Source organism: Conger conger, chromosome 1 (assembly GCF_963514075.1).
Source record: "Conger conger chromosome 1, fConCon1.1, whole genome shotgun sequence".
NCBI classification, from domain to species: domain Eukaryota; kingdom Metazoa; phylum Chordata; class Actinopteri; order Anguilliformes; family Congridae; genus Conger; species Conger conger.
Genome location: NC_083760.1, coordinates 25985462 through 26003310, shown reverse-complemented (window position 1 = coordinate 26003310; position 17849 = coordinate 25985462). Strand labels below are relative to the sequence as shown.

General features: G+C 42.7%; 1 protein-coding gene across 2 annotated transcripts in view; it reads right to left on the bottom strand.

Annotated features, from left to right (window-relative positions):
* The window catches only part of LOC133129738 (arf-GAP with SH3 domain, ANK repeat and PH domain-containing protein 2-like), a 64257-nt gene that overhangs the window by 32504 nt on the left and 13904 nt on the right, over nt 1-17849 (bottom strand). For both annotated transcript variants that reach the window (XM_061244014.1, XM_061244021.1), the window contains exon 2: nt 7901-7973. In XM_061244014.1, coding sequence (XP_061099998.1) covers nt 7901-7973 — 73 coding nt within the window. The remainder of the gene's footprint in view (nt 1-7900; nt 7974-17849) is intronic.

Sequence of the window (17849 nt, the reverse complement as noted above, 5' to 3'; positions counted from 1 at the left end):
AGCCGTTCAGTGCCAGTGCTTAATGGCACATAATTATGCAACAAATGAAAGCTGGCACTGTTAGTTCAATGTTGGCATTCTCACAATAACAAATTCCCCTAGAGACTCCTGGGATATGGTGGCAAATAATGTAAGCGGTTCGCACTTTGACAGCTTTTGAAGAGCGCTGTGAACAACAAAAATTGAAATGCCAGGGCTGTGTGGATCTCACCGTGGCTACACCGGGGATCAAGCCACCGACCTTGCGGGTCCCAGTCAAGAACCTTAACCACTAAGCTACAGGCTGCCCCCAAGTACACAGCGACACATAACTGGCCTCAGTTTCACCCAAGAAGGGAGAGTTTCAGTCACTAGGGAACGCCCAGCTGGCCTGCAGTCTGTCTGAACCAACTGCACAAGAAGAATAGAGCTCTGGACCAATGGCTGCTGAGTGACTGTGCAGCTCAGCAGGTGTACTGCAGAGTGACTGCGCAGCTCAGCTGGTGTACTGCAGAGTGACTGCATAGCTCAGCTGGTGTACTGCAGAGTGACTGCGCAGCTCAGCTGGTGTACTGCAGAGTGACTGCGCAGCTCAGCTGGTGTACTGCAGAGTGACTGCATAGCTCAGCTGGTGTACTGCAGAGTGACTGCGCAGCTCAGCTGGTGTACTGCAGAGTGACTGCACAGCTGGTGTACTACAGAGTGACTGCTCAGCTGGTGTACTGCAGAGTGACTGCATAGCTCAGCTGGTGCACTACAGAGTGACTGCATAGCTCAGCTGGTGTACTGCAGAGTGACTGCATAGCTCAGCTGGTGTACTGCAGAGTGACTGCACAGCTGGTGTACTACAGAGTGACTGCTCAGCTGGTGTACTGCAGAGTGACTGCATAGCTCAGCTGGTGCACAACAGAGTGACTGCATAGCTCAGCTGGTGTACTGCAGAGTGACTGCATAGCTCAGCTGGTGTACTGCAGAGTGACTGCGCAGCTCAGCTGGTGTACTGCAGAGTGACTGCATAGCTCAGCTGGTGTACTGCAGAGTGACTGCATAGCTCAGCTGGTGTACTGCAGAGTGACTGCATAGCTCAGCTGGTGTACTGCAGAGTGACTGCGCAGCTCAGCTGGTGTACTGCAGAGTGACTGCATAGCTCAGCTGGTGTACTGCAGAGTGACTGCACAGCTGGTGTACTGCAGAGTGACTGCACAGCTGGTGTACTACAGAGTGACTGCATAGCTCAGCTGGTGTACTGCAGAGTGACTGCATAGCTCAGCTGGTGTACTGCAGAGTGACTGCGCAGCTCAGCTGGTGTACTGCAGAGTGACTGCATAGCTCAGCTGGTGTACTGCAGAGTGACTGCATAGCTCAGCTGGTGTACTGCAGAGTGACTGCATAGCTCAGCTGGTGTACTGCAGAGTGACTGCGCAGCTCAGCTGGTGTACTGCAGAGTGACTGCATAGCTCAGCTGGTGTACTGCAGAGTGACTGCACAGCTGGTGTACTGCAGAGTGACTGCACAGCTGGTGTACTACAGAGTGACTGCACAGCTGGTGTACTACAGAGTGACTGCATAGCTCAGCTGTCCTACTTCAGCGTGACTGCGCAGCACTGCTGGTGTACTGCACAGGGCAGGGATACAACTGCACACTCTCCATGAAGTAACAGAAATGGGACTGGCCTACATCGAAGACTTGGCATTCCAAATTGTGGAGAAGAGTAGCTTTAGTACAAACTTCTGTACACAACAGGTAGCCAAGTGCTCAGATATGCAGTCTAGATGTGCGGCATCACGAATACTGATGCCGCACCCTCAGGGATACACCCGATGAGAACAGTGCTACAGTTCTCATTGAGAGTCAGGATGTGCATGTGCCATCTGGAGCCTGCCGGCAGCATAGGCCAAGCAAGACGACACACCCAGAGCAGCACCTGCCTTTTCATTTGTTTGAACTGCAGACATCCAGTTGAATGCAAAAAAAGAATTAATGCAAATCAACGGCCATTAAAATCACACCCCCTGGACACGGAGAACAGTGAACGGCCCTTCAAAAAGGCAAGGGCCAGCAATCCCATGGTGCTCCATTGTGTCTGTAGACAAAGGCCTTTTAAAACACACTTAACAGAGCAATTTGAAAATGGGAACCTGACATTTAGCTTTCAGTATTTAACAATGTATATTTTTCATGCTCAAAAATATTAATATATTTTGTGAGAATATATGTGCTTTGAGTTAAAGCCACTGGCACAATGACTCGACTCAGTGACGTTTGTACTGGTCTCAGTAACAACATGCTATCCGCTATGCTTGGTCTAATAACAAGGAGTACCAGCTCTTTCCCTTTCCTCTGAGATAAACAGACAGTCAGACCAGCAGGGAGAGGGGCATGTGGTAAGCTGATGGTGCTCATGTGCTTTCTGCCAACAGATTTCACATTCCCGCTCATTTTTTTCCGCAAAGATTGGCCTCTTTCCACAGCAACATTAGAGTCAGGGGGCAATACCAGCTGACAGACTGTGTACACCTGCATTGTAAAGCCTAAATGACAATAAAATACTGAATGAATGAAGTAGTCTTAACTTTAAAAAGTCATTATTATGACAAAGTTATTATTACTCAATTCAAAACAGTAAAAATGAGTTTAACGTAAAAGACAAAGACCAGTGACTACTTGAACAAATTAAAGGGGCAGTCCATCCAAAAAACGGAATTAAAGTATGTTTCCACAGATGTAATACACGTAGTTCTCCCCTCTGTAAACCAAAGAGATAAGTTTACTCACATGATTTGAGGAAACCAATTACCTGGAATCCTTTCAGTATTTGAATACTTAAAGGAGCAGTCCACCCAAAAATGAAAAAGTATGTTTCCACTTACCCAGATCTAGGTAGTTTCACTGAGAAACTTTCCACATTTGACAACTTTTTTAGATGCAGTTCGCCATGATATAATGGACTTCTATGGACTTTTTTGTTTCTGGTAATGAATCAGTGAAAAATTAGCATTTACAATGTACAAACTCGACAGCAATGTCTCATTCTGAATATTATTCTGAATTATAATGCCACTGTTGCCACAGTTACTCGCAAACATCAACAAAGTTAAAAATTGCACAATTTAATCAAGAACTACTGTGGGAACTTGCGTGTGTCTGCGCAAGAAAAATAATTCTGCCAAAGCACACACATCTGAGCAAAACTATCTTGACGGATACTCTGGGTAAGTGGAAACATTTCATTTTTCGGTCAACTGCTCCTTTAAGTATTCAGACGGTCAAAGGATTCCAGGTAATTGGTTTCCTCAAACCATGTGAGTAAACTTATCTCTTTGGTTTTACAGTGTGGGGAACTATATGACATTGTTGGGACGGGCACCATTGAAAAGTGATGTGAGGTAAATGTCCTCACCTTAGCATGCCTGCCTGTTAGCGTTTGAGGAACACACGAGCCTCCAGACACTTCTGAGGGATGTAAACAAGCCTCTGGGTGTAGAAGACAAAATGGGGGCTGCAACTGTTTGTGGAATGGTGTGTTTGTGTGCAAATATTCATGTGTGTGTGTATGGGTGAGGGGGTGTCATGCTTTTATCTCCAATTACTAATTATAAAATTATCCTACAATGTTTTTCTCATATAGGCCTATCGACCAATCACTATGTCTTTTTCTTCAACATATGCACGAGGCTACACATTGCCATTTTCTGTAAAATGTTACTTCCAGATAATTACATGCTGGAGTAGGATTTGATAGAGAAGGGAGAAGAATAAAGAGAGTGTGAGACAGGAAGAGAGGGAGAGTGTTCTGGTAACGCTGGATTACTCCTGTCAGGCAAATAAAATCTGAATCCTCCACAGGGGCAATGAGGGGGGGAAACACAGCAAAACAGTCATCAGCGGCTTGTAAAAAAGAGCATTATTATGGTGGAAAGAAGAGACTTCTAAGGGATCTATCCAAACCCCTGTAAAGTGGATGGAGGGGAGTGATCAAGCCAATTGCTTTATGAGTGTACTGTTTACAGGGTCCAAACAAGTGTGCTTCGAGGTGAAGCCCTCCCTGTTGAATAGCACGCAGGCAGCACAAAGCCCTATGAACACAAGGTCATGCAGGAGGAAGGGGCTTTTAGCATGGCACGATGTAATGAGATTCTGGTCCTCTTTCCTGCTGTCCAAGCACTGATACGCAGACTGTTTGCTGTGTTCCTAGGCCAGAGACAGACAAATCATACTTTCCTGATCTATACAGGCCAGGAGCACCTACCCTAAATGGAAACTTCCAGAAAGAGAGACCTTCACACTCAGCCAAACAAATCTCTCAAAGATGGCAGAGGATATGTTTTTCCTTGTTGAATTAAGCATCACAAGCAACTGTAGATAAGAGTTTTTACATTGAAGTCCCAAGGTTGCAATTCACCAATCTCCAGGGCAGCCAGGATGATCATCACAGGCGTGAACTCCAAAGGACCTCAATACTGAACCCCAACAGACTTCACTACTCAACCACAAAAGACCTCAGTAGTGAACCCCAACAGACCTCACTACTCAACCCCAATAGACTTCACTACTCAACCCCAACAAACCTCACTACTCAACCCCAAAAGACCTCAGTACTGAACCCCAACAGACCTCACTACTCAACCCCAACAGACCTCACAACTCAACCCCTACAAACCTCACAACTCAACCCCAACAGACCTCACTACACAACCCCAACAAACCTCACAACTCAACCCCTACAAACCTCACAACTCAACCCCTACAAACCTCACAACTCAACCCCAACAAACCTCACAACTCAACCCCAACAAACCTCACTGCTAAAGTCTTAGGCTAGCTGAATGGGGCAGGGGTGGGTGAGGGGCATAATCTGGCACACGTCCCTTCTGGCTGTGACACCGGACACACCGGTCCCCACTCAACGGAAATTACATCAGGAGTCCCAGTCACACACTCTTTGTGTGTTACGTAAGCCATCTGCATTTGGAGGTCGGGGACATCATTAAATCAGCCTGCCAAGATGGAAACAGTTTCCTTTCTCCTCTGTCCTCAGGCACACTCTCTCCATTTTCTGGTGGGCTATATATCCGTTTGGCCAAAGAACAGTTACCATGGCAAAAAGGACAAACAACGAGCCATATCTGTTGCTGGGGGAAACACTGTCTGGAGCCCACTGCCGCTCATGTAACAATAAAGACTGTAGGCTTAAAATAACGGGGTAACAACAAGTCAGCTCTGAGAAAAACAAAGACCCCATACATCCATTTAGAAGACAAATTAAACAACCATCTCAAGAAGCCCTCTCTTTGAAACAATCTGGCACGCTGGCGACGAGAGTGGGATTTCAAGGGAATTGAAAGTCATCACATAACCTTTAAAACAGGGACACAGAAATCTGGCCCTCGGGGCGTGTAGCACTGCTAGTTTTCAATCCTCCCCTGTAATCAGGGATCTATTTAAACCTGACATACCAAGTAATATAACGTCTGACCAATCAGTGGACTTTTATTGGCAATTATTGGACTATCAGGCAGAAGTTTGAGCTTGAATCCCTGCTTCCTGGGAAGTTCCGGTAATGCTTACAGTCAGCACTCTTATTCAATGTGGGACATTCCGGGTGAATTCGGACACAAATTTCCATTGATGACTCACAGTTTCCTGAAATTTTCTGCAAAGAATTGTCCAGTGCAGGAAGGATATTTGACGCATATTTAAGATTTGGGTCACAAATACAGTTTGAGAACCACTTCTTGACAACATCTTGACAAGTTAATAATAACTCAGGACATTGTTTTAGTTCAGGGACATATTCATTTTGAACACTAGCAATATTAATATTTCAGATTTATTTATATTTTTGCTTCTATTTTTATGTTGTACTGTTGCATAAACACAGAGACTATCAGAGACCCAGGCTTGATGCTAGCTGCAGGCCAAGCCGAGATTGACTAAGTGGCCTGTTCTTGTCATTATGTATAGTATACTTTTGTTGATTTTTTTTAAGAAGGAGAAATACATTTTTATACATTTAAAATGTTTCTGTTACATATAAAACTTGTTCTGTTGTGGGGAGACCATGTGATGCAGTCTGTAGGGCAGCTGACTTAACCCATGAACAGATCCCCAATATGGTTGGGGCTTCATCTTTTGGTATGACACTTACTTTACTTGTTTATAATACCTTGTTTTGTGATGATTGTATGGAATAACACATTCTCTTAACACAGACACATATTTGCACTTTCCCTGACATGGTCACACTTTCCTGCTCTTTCACTTGCATACATATTTATGCATACACAGAAGCACACACACAAGCACACACACGCACATACACATACATATGCACACCGGGTCAAAAGGTTGTGCTCTACTGCAGCTGCCATCCTGGCTAGAAACAGCTGTTGTCTCAAACACAGAAGTAGAGCTGTTCCTAAAAATGCCCTGCTCAACCTCCCCCTGTCCCAGGCAAGAGACAAAACAGAACCCAAGCCAGTCACACTATGATCAGCCACAAAGTCACATCAGCTGCAAAACAACGACACGCAGTGATCAGCTATAAACCCACAACGCGGTTGCACAGTGATCAGCTATAAACCCACAACATGGTCATACTGTGATCAGCCGTAAACCCACAACACAGTAACACTGCGTTCAGCTATAAAGCCCCAACAAGGTCACACTTCATCAGCCAAAAACCCACAACAACAAGTCACAAATATAAGTACAGATAAACGGGTAACTGTGAAATGTAAATATTCTTTCAAATATCTGAACAATATACCAAAGAGAGTCACACACACTTTCAGACATAAAATTATTAGTAGCAATACATTTTGTTTTTTATGCCATTTCATAGGCTTTTCTTAATATGAAAATGCTGAAGGGAAGGGGCTGTTCAGCTCATTCATGAATTCATCAATTTCAAATTATCGTTAGAGATTAGATACAGCAGCTGAAGCATCAATATAGCCTCGCACTAACTGCCACTTTTTTGGGAAAACAATGGCGCCCCTTCTCTATTTCCTTTTTTAGAAATGAATTGAATTAAGTTATAATTCCCCTATGGAAGTTCTACTCACAGCAGATTTCCTCTCATTATCCTCAGCTAGCTGACCCTTTGCTGATCCCCTTTAAAATATCTTTAAGAGATTAGTTTAGCAGTGGTATTAACGCTGATTTGCTTTTGATGATTATTCTATTGATACTGATATTTTGCTCCACGTAATGTATAATGTTTATTTCAAATTGAATATCTGATTTGATTCAACATCATTCAAAAAATAAGAAATGGCTCTTTTTAAAAAAAAACCCAATACATTCAGAAGCTGAAGTCTGGACTCTCCACACTCCACTAGTTTAGCACACAGAAGGAAACACCAGCACCGTGAATCGCTCCCTGAAGTGAATGAAGCTCGAATGAATGGTCAGGGATCTTGACTTCAGCCCTGACCTCTGACCCTGGCATCTGCCATCACCCTAGAACAGAAATTCTCAAACTCAGTCCTGGGGACCCTCTATGAAGGCTGGTGTTAGTTCTAACCATATTTGTACCCTCTGCATGCTGGTAATTGTTCATTATTCAACAATTTGAAAGCCTACTGAATGATTTATCCACTCAAAGACAGATTATGTCAAAAAAAACTACGGATGTCATGAAGAATAAATGCCCCATATTTACATCCCAGGAATTCTAATAAGTCAGTTCAACCAATGCCATCATTTTCTGTAATGTGCCACAGGGCCAATTATTCATTTTATAGTACATTTTAATTGATAAAGAGATGGCTCTAACAGGCATGAGCATACAGAGTGAGTCCCCCAGGCCCAAGTTTTAAAACCCCTGCCATATACTTCAATGAAATGTGCATTTTAAATCAGGCAATGCTTAGTCTCCCTAGCAAAGCGAAGACAGAAGTAAAGGACCCCACTCACCCAGACCAGAGGTATAGATGGCCTTCACTGACTTCTTCATCTTGTACAGGACGCTGCGGTCTACGTCCAGTGCCTGGGGATGCGGTTGACCATGGTTAGTTCAGACATCACTCTCAGACGATTTTCACTTTCACACAAACATGAATTTCAGATGAGAGGAAGCATAATTTGTTTGTCTTCAACTCACCCATCAGAAGTGTTCCATCACATTCACAACATTACAAGTTGTGATTGTAAGAAATATGTCAATGAGCTTTTATACAAAACTTATTACAACAGCTGCTTGCTACGTTTCTTTGAAATGCTGATGCTGTTCATGTGTAAAGTAAGGCTCTTCAATGTAAATGTGGGGGAAATATATACAACTCTAATGAACATACAATGGGCTCTAGACTAATTGTCACCCCTGACTGGCAGTCCTCTGACCGACTGGTAAAGGAACACATTTGGAGGCATTTTGCACCATTCCTCTATGCAGATTCTTGCAAGATCCTCCACATTCTTGGGTATGCGCTTATGAACTGCCCTCTTCAGTTCAGCCCACAGGTGTTTGATTGGATTGAGTTCCATTGCCTTAGATAACCATTACAGAACATAGATTTTGTTGTCATAGAACCATTTCTGTGTGGATTTTGAGGTATGCTTTGAGTCATTGTCTTGCTGGAAAGTCCACCTACAGCCAAGTCTCAGCCTTGTAGTAGGGGCAACCAGATAGTCAGCCAAAACTGCCTGATACTTGGTGGAATCCATTATACCATTGATCTTAACCAGTGCTCCTGGACCTCTGAAATGAAAACAGCCCCAAACATCACTGACCCACCTCCATATTTCACAGTGGGTATGAGGTGCCTCTCCTTGCATCTCTGTTTTGATGCCAAACATCTCACCAAAACATTCAATTATGGTCTCATATGATCATTTCAATTATGATTGAACAATGCTGCTATGGTCAGATGAGACCAAATTTAAGTATTTTTTGTGCACAGCCAGTCAGAGGAGCTAACAATTCTGGAGCCCAGTGTATATACCACGTCAAATGCGCCTGCCTGGCTCTAGCTCTACAGCAAAGGAAAAGGTGTGTAATGAGTTAGCCTGGCTCCAGCTCAAAACTAATGGAAAAGGGGTATAATGAGTCAGCTTGGTTTCAGCTCTACAGCAAAGGAAATTGGATATAAGAAAGTCACAGGCTGTCCTCACCAACTTTTTTTTTTTTCACACCCCCACACCTCATGCTCCGAGTATCTATGACAGCAGGCACTCAGAGTTCTGTAAAGGGAGGGTGGGTCGGGGGGGGGGGGGGTGGGGGGGGGGGATGTTGAAACTGGGCATATGAAACTTTCGACTATCTGAAGGTGATTCATTATTTAGGATGTTGCTAAAAATAGGAAGAAGAAACTGGGTTCTGCTCCTCTAGAAGAGAAGGAGCAGCCATGTGTATCGCACAAGGGTTTGTGTGTCTCGGCACAATGGAGCTCATCTGTAAACGACTGCTGTGTACATAAACAGGGACACACTGCGCTGGCTGTCTGTGTCGCACACTCGCACACACGAGGGCCACTTCTCCACCCATTTCAGCCGAGTAGACGCATACAAGCCCAAATATCTTGCTTCAACCCATTTGTTTTGCCAAAAATAAAGTCACATATACCCAACGTCTCTCATTTTCACTAATTCCACCTTGGCTCAGTTTAAACAAGCAAAGCCAATCTACTGCACACAAAAATTAACTTCTTAAAAATAACATTTCTCCCTCATGCTCTGCAACTTGATTGTGTGTATAAATAAGAACTGAGCTCTACTCTGTTTTTGCAGTCTAATATACTTCCTGAGCCATTCATAACCATACAGTGTGCTAATTCATATTCATCTGTCGAGCCAAACTTCCAGAGACACCGTTCAGCCCAGAAATCCAGCTTTACAGGGTTTATGAGTGAGGCAAACTAAATCCAGGGGATTAAGTCACACATTACTGACTCTTTTTTACATGCATGCACCTGTGGTTATTTACTCATGCTGAAAGGGCTACTTTGTCACCAGAATACCACACGAGGAAAGCTGGCTCCATTTTACAGATATCTTAAAAGTAAAAATGGGAATCCCTAGAAAAAGTCTAAGTCATTCAGCACAATGTCGTGATGAGGGTTGAAAACACCCCCTCTCCCCAGAACTCCCTCTTTAAGATGCAGCCATGGTAACTCAGCACTGAGAGTTCCCTTTCAGAGGAACTCAGGAACTAGGGGGCGGGGCTAACTCTGACCCGACCTTGACCCGTGAGATCAGTAAATGAGAGTTGCCGAACCGTTGCCCTGGGTTACAGTCGGCACCTCACTAGGGACAGAAGCCTCTCTCGTCTAATTGGCATTCCACGTACTGCACTCGGAAACCTCCAGCAAAACGCACCATCGACAGAGATTAAAGGAATCTGTCATAAGCATTGACCGAGTTGTCCTTTTTCATCTGAGCGATTAGGCCTTTTATCCTCCAGTGGCAACCCGGACAACGACGGACAAAATTGTGGATTAATTATCAGTCCACAGCAGACAGATATTACATCGCCACCTGATGCTTCACACAAGCAGAAGAGCCTCACCCTCAGTTAGATGAGATCATGGAAGGCCACAAGGCTAGCTGCCCTGGCTGGGCAGATAGGGCAAGCCATTGGAGCCTGCTGGCTGATTCTTTATGCACTGAAACAACAGATGGAAACCCCAAGAGTCTCTGTGGCCGAATGCCCTCCTGATACGCGGTTAAGCCGACACGAGGATAGTGCTCAATGCAGCTCTCTTGAGGGGCTGAATCAGCACATATGAACTTACAAAACACTGCCCTTTTGTGTGGGAGAAACAAGACCTGTTTGGGTATACTATATACGCTAAGGTTTGGGTTCCTGGACACCCAGGTGGCTAGCTACATAGTGGGGGGTGGCTCACCCCACTATCACAGATCCAGTTCCATACAAATGCAAAATACATAAGTACATACCCTTCAGGTAACTCCAAAGTAGGAAAGGATTTAATTTCATGAGGCTTATTCACAATTATAAACAGAAGTATCAGTTTTAATATTGTGCAGGTACTCCTTTCTTAAACTTTAGCTATGAAAACTATATAGTAAAATATAGTTATAAGAAATATAGAAACAGTTGCAACCAGAAATAATATAAACCTGACTGCAAAAATGCTGCTTTGGATTACCTGAACTGTATTTTCAAAACCTGAGTGCTCTATAACTGCCATTATAAAGCCGGCAAATTGTCAGAAACTTCTAAACTGTCCTTCATCATACACAAAAACTGTCTGGGCATATTGGAAACATAAACTATTACTAAAAGTATATTTTGAAATCCCTTCTTTATGGAGAAAATATCCACTAACACAGCTACTGCAGCCAATGGACCCATCACATGTCAAAAACAGGAAGCTGCTCATATTACCATGTGTATCCATGGCAACAATCCTACACCTGTGAAGACTGTTGATGAACCCTTCTGCAGAATTCTACAACAAACAAAAAAAAAAAAACCAGACAAACCAGACACACATCCCACCTGCAATTAAACGGAAGTGTGAAACAATTTAATCCTGGCTGGTTAGCTTGTCAATTATATATAGTCTCATTTTTTAATTGTCTGAAATAAACAATAAATAATTTGTGGTCTTCCAGCATGGACTGTGGTTTCAACCAATATCAGTTGGGGAAAACTGCTCGACTTCTCCCTGTAGTACTGGTGCATTACTATCAAGGATTCATTTTGTTCTTGCCAAATACAAGTACAAACAGCAGTGTTCACATGTTCTCCTCCTCTACGACCAAAAATATCTTGAGGTTCATCTTGAGGTATCTTCATTAGGGGATGTCACATGCACTGTTCCTTCGACCAAGTTAAAGAATTGTTGTGGTCTAAAATCTATCCCAAGACGTTGACAAACCAGAAGGCCCAGATTCCAAAAGAAGGACACAATTCAGTCACTTCTCAAGAGGCACAGACATCTGAAAACATCAAATGGGTCTCTGTCCAGGGTGAGCACACAGGCAGATGTCCTGAAATTTTATTTTTCATTTATTGCTGAAGCACAATACTTCTAGTATGTATTAAGAACACATCAATATTGTTCATATTTTTGACAAAATGCAAATAGATACAGAAGGGACAAAATATACTGCAGTTAAATTCAGTTAAATAATTGGAAAGTCATCTGAATACCATTTGGAGTCCACGTCAAGCCAATTAGTGAACGCCTGACTTCACCTGAACAATTCTGGCTTTTATAAACAAATCTGATCTCATTAATTAGCAGGGTTTTCATAGTATTTTTCAACTGTGACTAAGATGTTGCTATGTATTATGGTACAAATCCCATTATAGAAAAGCACTTCATGCCCGAACAGCTGAGGATGTTAGTCATGTCTTATTCTCCAATATTAGTGGATAACACTGGTTTATAATAACTGGTTTATTTCAACTTGGTAACCACTCAGGCTCCAGTTGCCTTCCCATTGGACAATACATTAACTGTGTGTCCACCAAAACAGCTGGATGAACAGCAATTACTCCTCTTTATTTGTGGTTTTGGGAAAGAAACAACCCCTGTTCCCCCATCTGAATTCTTACCCCTTTTAGGTAAGGTACCCATTTATATGTAAGTGTATTGTAACAGCAACATCAAGCTTGTTTGCTTAAGAAAGAAAGGAACAAAATGGGCTTTGAAAAGCACTCTGACTGGCATCTCCATGGAAAGGGCTTCTGCAGCCAGAATTGATAAGCAATTGTTTTCAAATGCTTTTATTTGCATATTCTCTTCCAACTGTTATGCGGTCTCACAATGAGAATTCCCAAAGTGCATATGCACTGGGGCCAACCAGCCGAATTCAGCAGCCTCTGCCATTTACTGCATTTAATGTCAACTAAATGCAGGCACAACGATAGGCAAATGGAGATTTACTGGGCATGGTGATGGTTTTGCATTTATTAACCTCCCAGCAAATGCGTAGTAAATCTGACTCTGAATGGCATGTCTCCCACACAAGACATCATCCAGGGTGAACTTATTAACCTTCCGAGGAAAATCTTCAGCTTTCTCCGTCTTGTGGGGGACCTAGTGTGACGTCAAGGGCCAGGGTGCTCATGTTGGAGAGACAGTGGAAAAACACTGGGGCTTTCTCAATGAGCGCTTATTTTTGGCTTCTCATTTCCAAGCACGATGGTCCCCAGTGGAAAACTGGCAGGTGGGACAAGGGATGTACAAATTAGAGAAACTAGAGTGAGTCACCGTAAAATTTCGGTTTCCGCATGACTCACAAACCAAAACATTACCATATTTTACATGTAAAATAAATCGGATATTAGAGAAACTCACAGAGACAATGGTGGATAAAGATTTGAGAGCTGCAGGGACCAGCCATAAAGACAGCTCATCTCATCAGAAAGCATAAGCTGACTCTAAAGGTAAAAATATTTTGCCAAAATAAAAAACTAAAAATATTTCCCAATGCCCCCATTTTAAAGCACCACACACATTTCTGGGTCTGCAACTGGGACTGGTTAAAGACTACTACAGCACAAATAATTTTCCTGGTAAATGTCTGCAATATATTCATTTTACTTCCAGCAATACTTAATTTGCAGAAAGTACTTTATGAACAGCAAATTCAGCATTTGAGCCTGGTACAGTACGGGTCCTTTTAAGAGCCATTCTGTTTTAATCCACAGCATCTGAGTTACTCTCAGCATAATGCCATTTGGGATACAAGATTGAGTCTCATCCCCATATTCCAGCGTATGGGCACCGTGTTAGCCTGGCAGATAGCGGAGAGGCTATCAGAGCTTTCTCCATTACAGTTGATATTTGACTCTCCCATGAAAGGTAATTAGTGCTAATGTCCCTGAAAGCATTTCTGCTGATGGCTGTCCAAGGCTGTGGCAGCCACAACTCCAGGAATGTAAAATCTCCTCTACAATGGGTCGACATTGATTTTGAGTTCCTTTCTCCATAACCCCCCCTCCCCTCAGGGACATTACGTAATTATGCCCCTTTTCCTGCTTCATGGCAGACTTTTATGAAGCATCGCTCCAGCCAGGCAGCTCTTCATCTTTTGACCAACGATAAAATTGGAATGGGGCCAAATTGTAGGCTGGTCAGATGGTGCAGGCCAAATGGTTAGGTGGAACTATGGTCAAACTACAGGCAGCCCCATGCACTCACCGGTAACTGTGCCACCGACCATGCATTAGCAGGTCCTATCACTCAAAAGACCTTCCATCCAAAAACAGCATGTTCTTTTTCGCTGCAGGCTTGGTGTTACCAGGAACAGGACCCTATATAACCACAATAGAGTCTAACCATCAGTCACTAGGGTAGCACTAGCTTTATAGAAATATAAGATACCTACAATGTATACTGACAATATACCATAGTGAGGTCATGCATTTTTTTTTCTTTACCAAGTAAACAAAAATAACATGCCTTTCTGTGTTTATCATAAAGTGGCCAAGGCGAAGGAAACGTGCAGACAATGAGCGAACTTCCTCTCTGGATAAACTCCAGCACTACCAGCAGGACTGATAACTGAGCCCTGGGCCTCAGCCTGTGTATGCCCTGCTCTGCTCAGGGTTCTTCTGACACTTAAGCTACACATCAATAGCCATGGAACAAAGCGTAGATTTTGTAATTCACTCAAATGTATTCATTATTACCCATATGCTTAAAATACTGTGGCTGAATATATTTTTGTGGCTATTTTTATCTCTCAAATAGATTCTCTAGTCTTTAAAAATGCTTTTTGAAAAACTAATATTTGTTGTTCAAGAAAATCACTTTCTCTGTATACTTGTATTGGTAAAAAAGAATGCAAGTTTTTACGTTTTACATTTTTGAGCATATAATTTCGGCCAAGCTCAAAATGTATGTTGCTTATTTTTTTACAGGAAGTGTATCATTAGTTTAAGAAGTTACAGAGTATTTATAAAAAATAAAAAGCAGCACAGTTTTAAATGTACTGTAAAGTGCTACAATTTTAATTAGAAAATTAAGTTGCAGTGTTTAGCATTGAAATACACAAAACGGCATTAACCATAGAGCTAAGCCTTTGACTTTGGTGCCAGAGGTCACATACATTACCCTTCATTTGTGGAAGTATAAACCTCTCGTCTCACTGTAATCTCCATCCATATGTGTTTGTTTTAACCATGTTCATTTCAAATCATTGCCATACTGTTTTAAACTCATTTTGAATGCATTTCACCCGTTTCAGTGGGACCAAAATGAATGAATGGATTAATGAATGCGATGACGCTGAATGGCTGGCATCTGGCACTATCGTGCTCGCTGAGATCAGAACAAGTGTAGTCTCCAAGGGCGTCTCCAGGGCAACCACACTATACTGTTGGCACCACTCAAGGACAGAACAGCTCCACAGTTCTTGCTGTCTAGTAAGGTATAGCGTACCATTCATGGGGACTTCCATGCAATCATATGCAACTTATCGCTTATGGTTGCCTTATATTTCCATAAATACCATAAAATGTATTTTCCGAAAAATCTTTTTGAACAGGTGATGGCTGTCAGTGAAATGCAGAGGTAAGTTTGATTGTTACTTTGTAATATAATTTTGTAATTTGCAGTAAAATATCTGTAATATTTGTAATATAATATGCATATTTAAATCTAAAAAATACTTAGATTAGAAGCATACTAGCACTGTAAACCAGACAATGAAATCTATTTAAAAAAGCTTAATGATAATGTGAATTATGTGAATGTGAATGATAATATCCATTCAAAATCAACAGGTTTAGGTTCATTCTTAGCATTCGTTCTGCCTCTATTCATTGCCTGGATTTATTACAGTAACCATTAACAAAAAATAAATGTCGTCACTTTTCCCGTAGCCTAATGGTCAAATTGATACCGTAATAGAAAACGATTTCTGGCCTGACAGACTTCTGGCCACATTCCCGCTACTCCTTGGCAGCGTGCAACTCGTCAAACACCACCGCAAAGCCTATAGCATCATCATGACATCCAACCAATCCACAGCTGTTCCCTGCATCTGCCGTCTGCCACCAGCTTAGCGCTGAGCAGGCTGGCCTAATACTTACAGAAGTTGCCCTACATTATTAACAGACCTTAAACTATAAAAACACCGGGAGGGAAAGGGAGGGGGCATTCATATTTAATGACCTTAATACAGCCACACCATTGTCTTTCAGAGTACTTTCAGATACTCAACAGAACCATCCGGAGAAAATGGATAGCCTTCCTTAAACACTGTTTCTCTTCGCAACGTTCTATTCACTTTCACTGTGCCCACACCACAGGAGATACTTCACAGGGTAAATGCCATGTCAATACCTGATCTCACATCCTGATAAAGGCAAATAATAGCGATGGGGAAGTGAAATGCACTGTATTATCAACAGACCAGGGTCGTAATTATTTTGGATTCAAATGCTTTTCTGTGCTCGGTTGATCTTGCCTGGAGCAACTGAGCCAACCAGGTGGGGTTTGCACTTTTTGAGAGTATTTCATAAGTTCCAATACACCAGACCAGCTCAAGCTCAGTAAAGTGTAGAAAAGTATTTGAATATTAAACAATTACGTATTTGACCCAGGTCTGGTTAACAACGACTCAACTGAAAATCAATTACTTTTGACCAATCATAAGGGTTTGACCTTGGAAAACAGTTGTTCCAACATCAAACACATCACTCCATTGGTACACCCATCATTGCGTTCATGACTCCAGTCATATAAAGCAGGCAATGATAAAGATGTATAAGCTTCACTCTTAGAACATTTAGAGGAGTCAGTCATAGAAAGGAACATATTTAAATTGTGTTGCCATGGCCAAAAGTAGGAGCTATAGCCTATTATACAATGTCATTGCATATGCAAGTCATGATTTGTTTTGTGCACCTTAAGTAGAACGAGTGGGTAGGGAGCCTTAGGTTACAGGAGCAATTCTGTGCACAGCATGCTGATGTGCTGCAGGGAGGGAAATGCTGCCATGTTTGAATAAAGCTCCCAAATTGACATGAAAAATTATAGTGAAGAAATATATAGTGGGGAAAAGCACTTCATTTGAGTTTCAGGACAATCGCTTTCATAAGCAATGAGTGGCCCCTCCCCCACAGCTCTTGCTATGGAACAACTTGATGACGACACGTCTGGGGGCTGTGTCACAACCTGACCCCCCCCTCTCGGGAACGCACAGCAGCTCCACTCACTCACACTGACTTCCACAAGCTGCAGTGCATCATGGGCAGTAGGTAGAAGAGGGTTATTAAAGAAAGTGGGCGTCTAGTCTCAACCTGGTGTCATTTTGTCAAGCCTTCCACTTCCTCACTGCAACCACTTAGTCAAGACAGAGTGCTAACACGCTCTAGAATAGGCCCAAAACATGGAGAGCATCAACATGACCGTAATCCACTCACTCCGGAAAACACTGTTAATCATTAAACCAGTTTCTCTTTACAGAAAACACTGACATCATCAAGCCTGTGTTTTTCCCAAACACTGATAATCATCGAGTCTCTGTTTTGTGCTACCACCACCACTTTTGCTATGGAGATAACAACCCCGGTCATACTGGAACTCTGCAACCAGGGCAAGGGCATCTGCTGTTCATCAGTACTGAGAAGCGCCCACGTGAAAGAGGAGTTATTTACTGAGGACATCCCGAACAAAAGAGCAGTCTCTACGGAGGGCTGGTCGTGGGAAGGAACAGCCTTGTGTCTGTTTGACAGAACAGTTTGACTGCTGCTCTTCATCTGTACTGAGAAGAGCCCATGTGAAAGAAGAGTCCTTATTTACTAAGGACATCCAGCACCAAAGAGGAGTCTCTACAGGCTCTCTGTACTGAGAACAGTTCTTTTCCGAAAGCTTCTAGCAGAGAGAACAGTCTCTGTAGTGAGAGCAGCGTTGTGTAGGAACAGCCTCTGTACACTGAG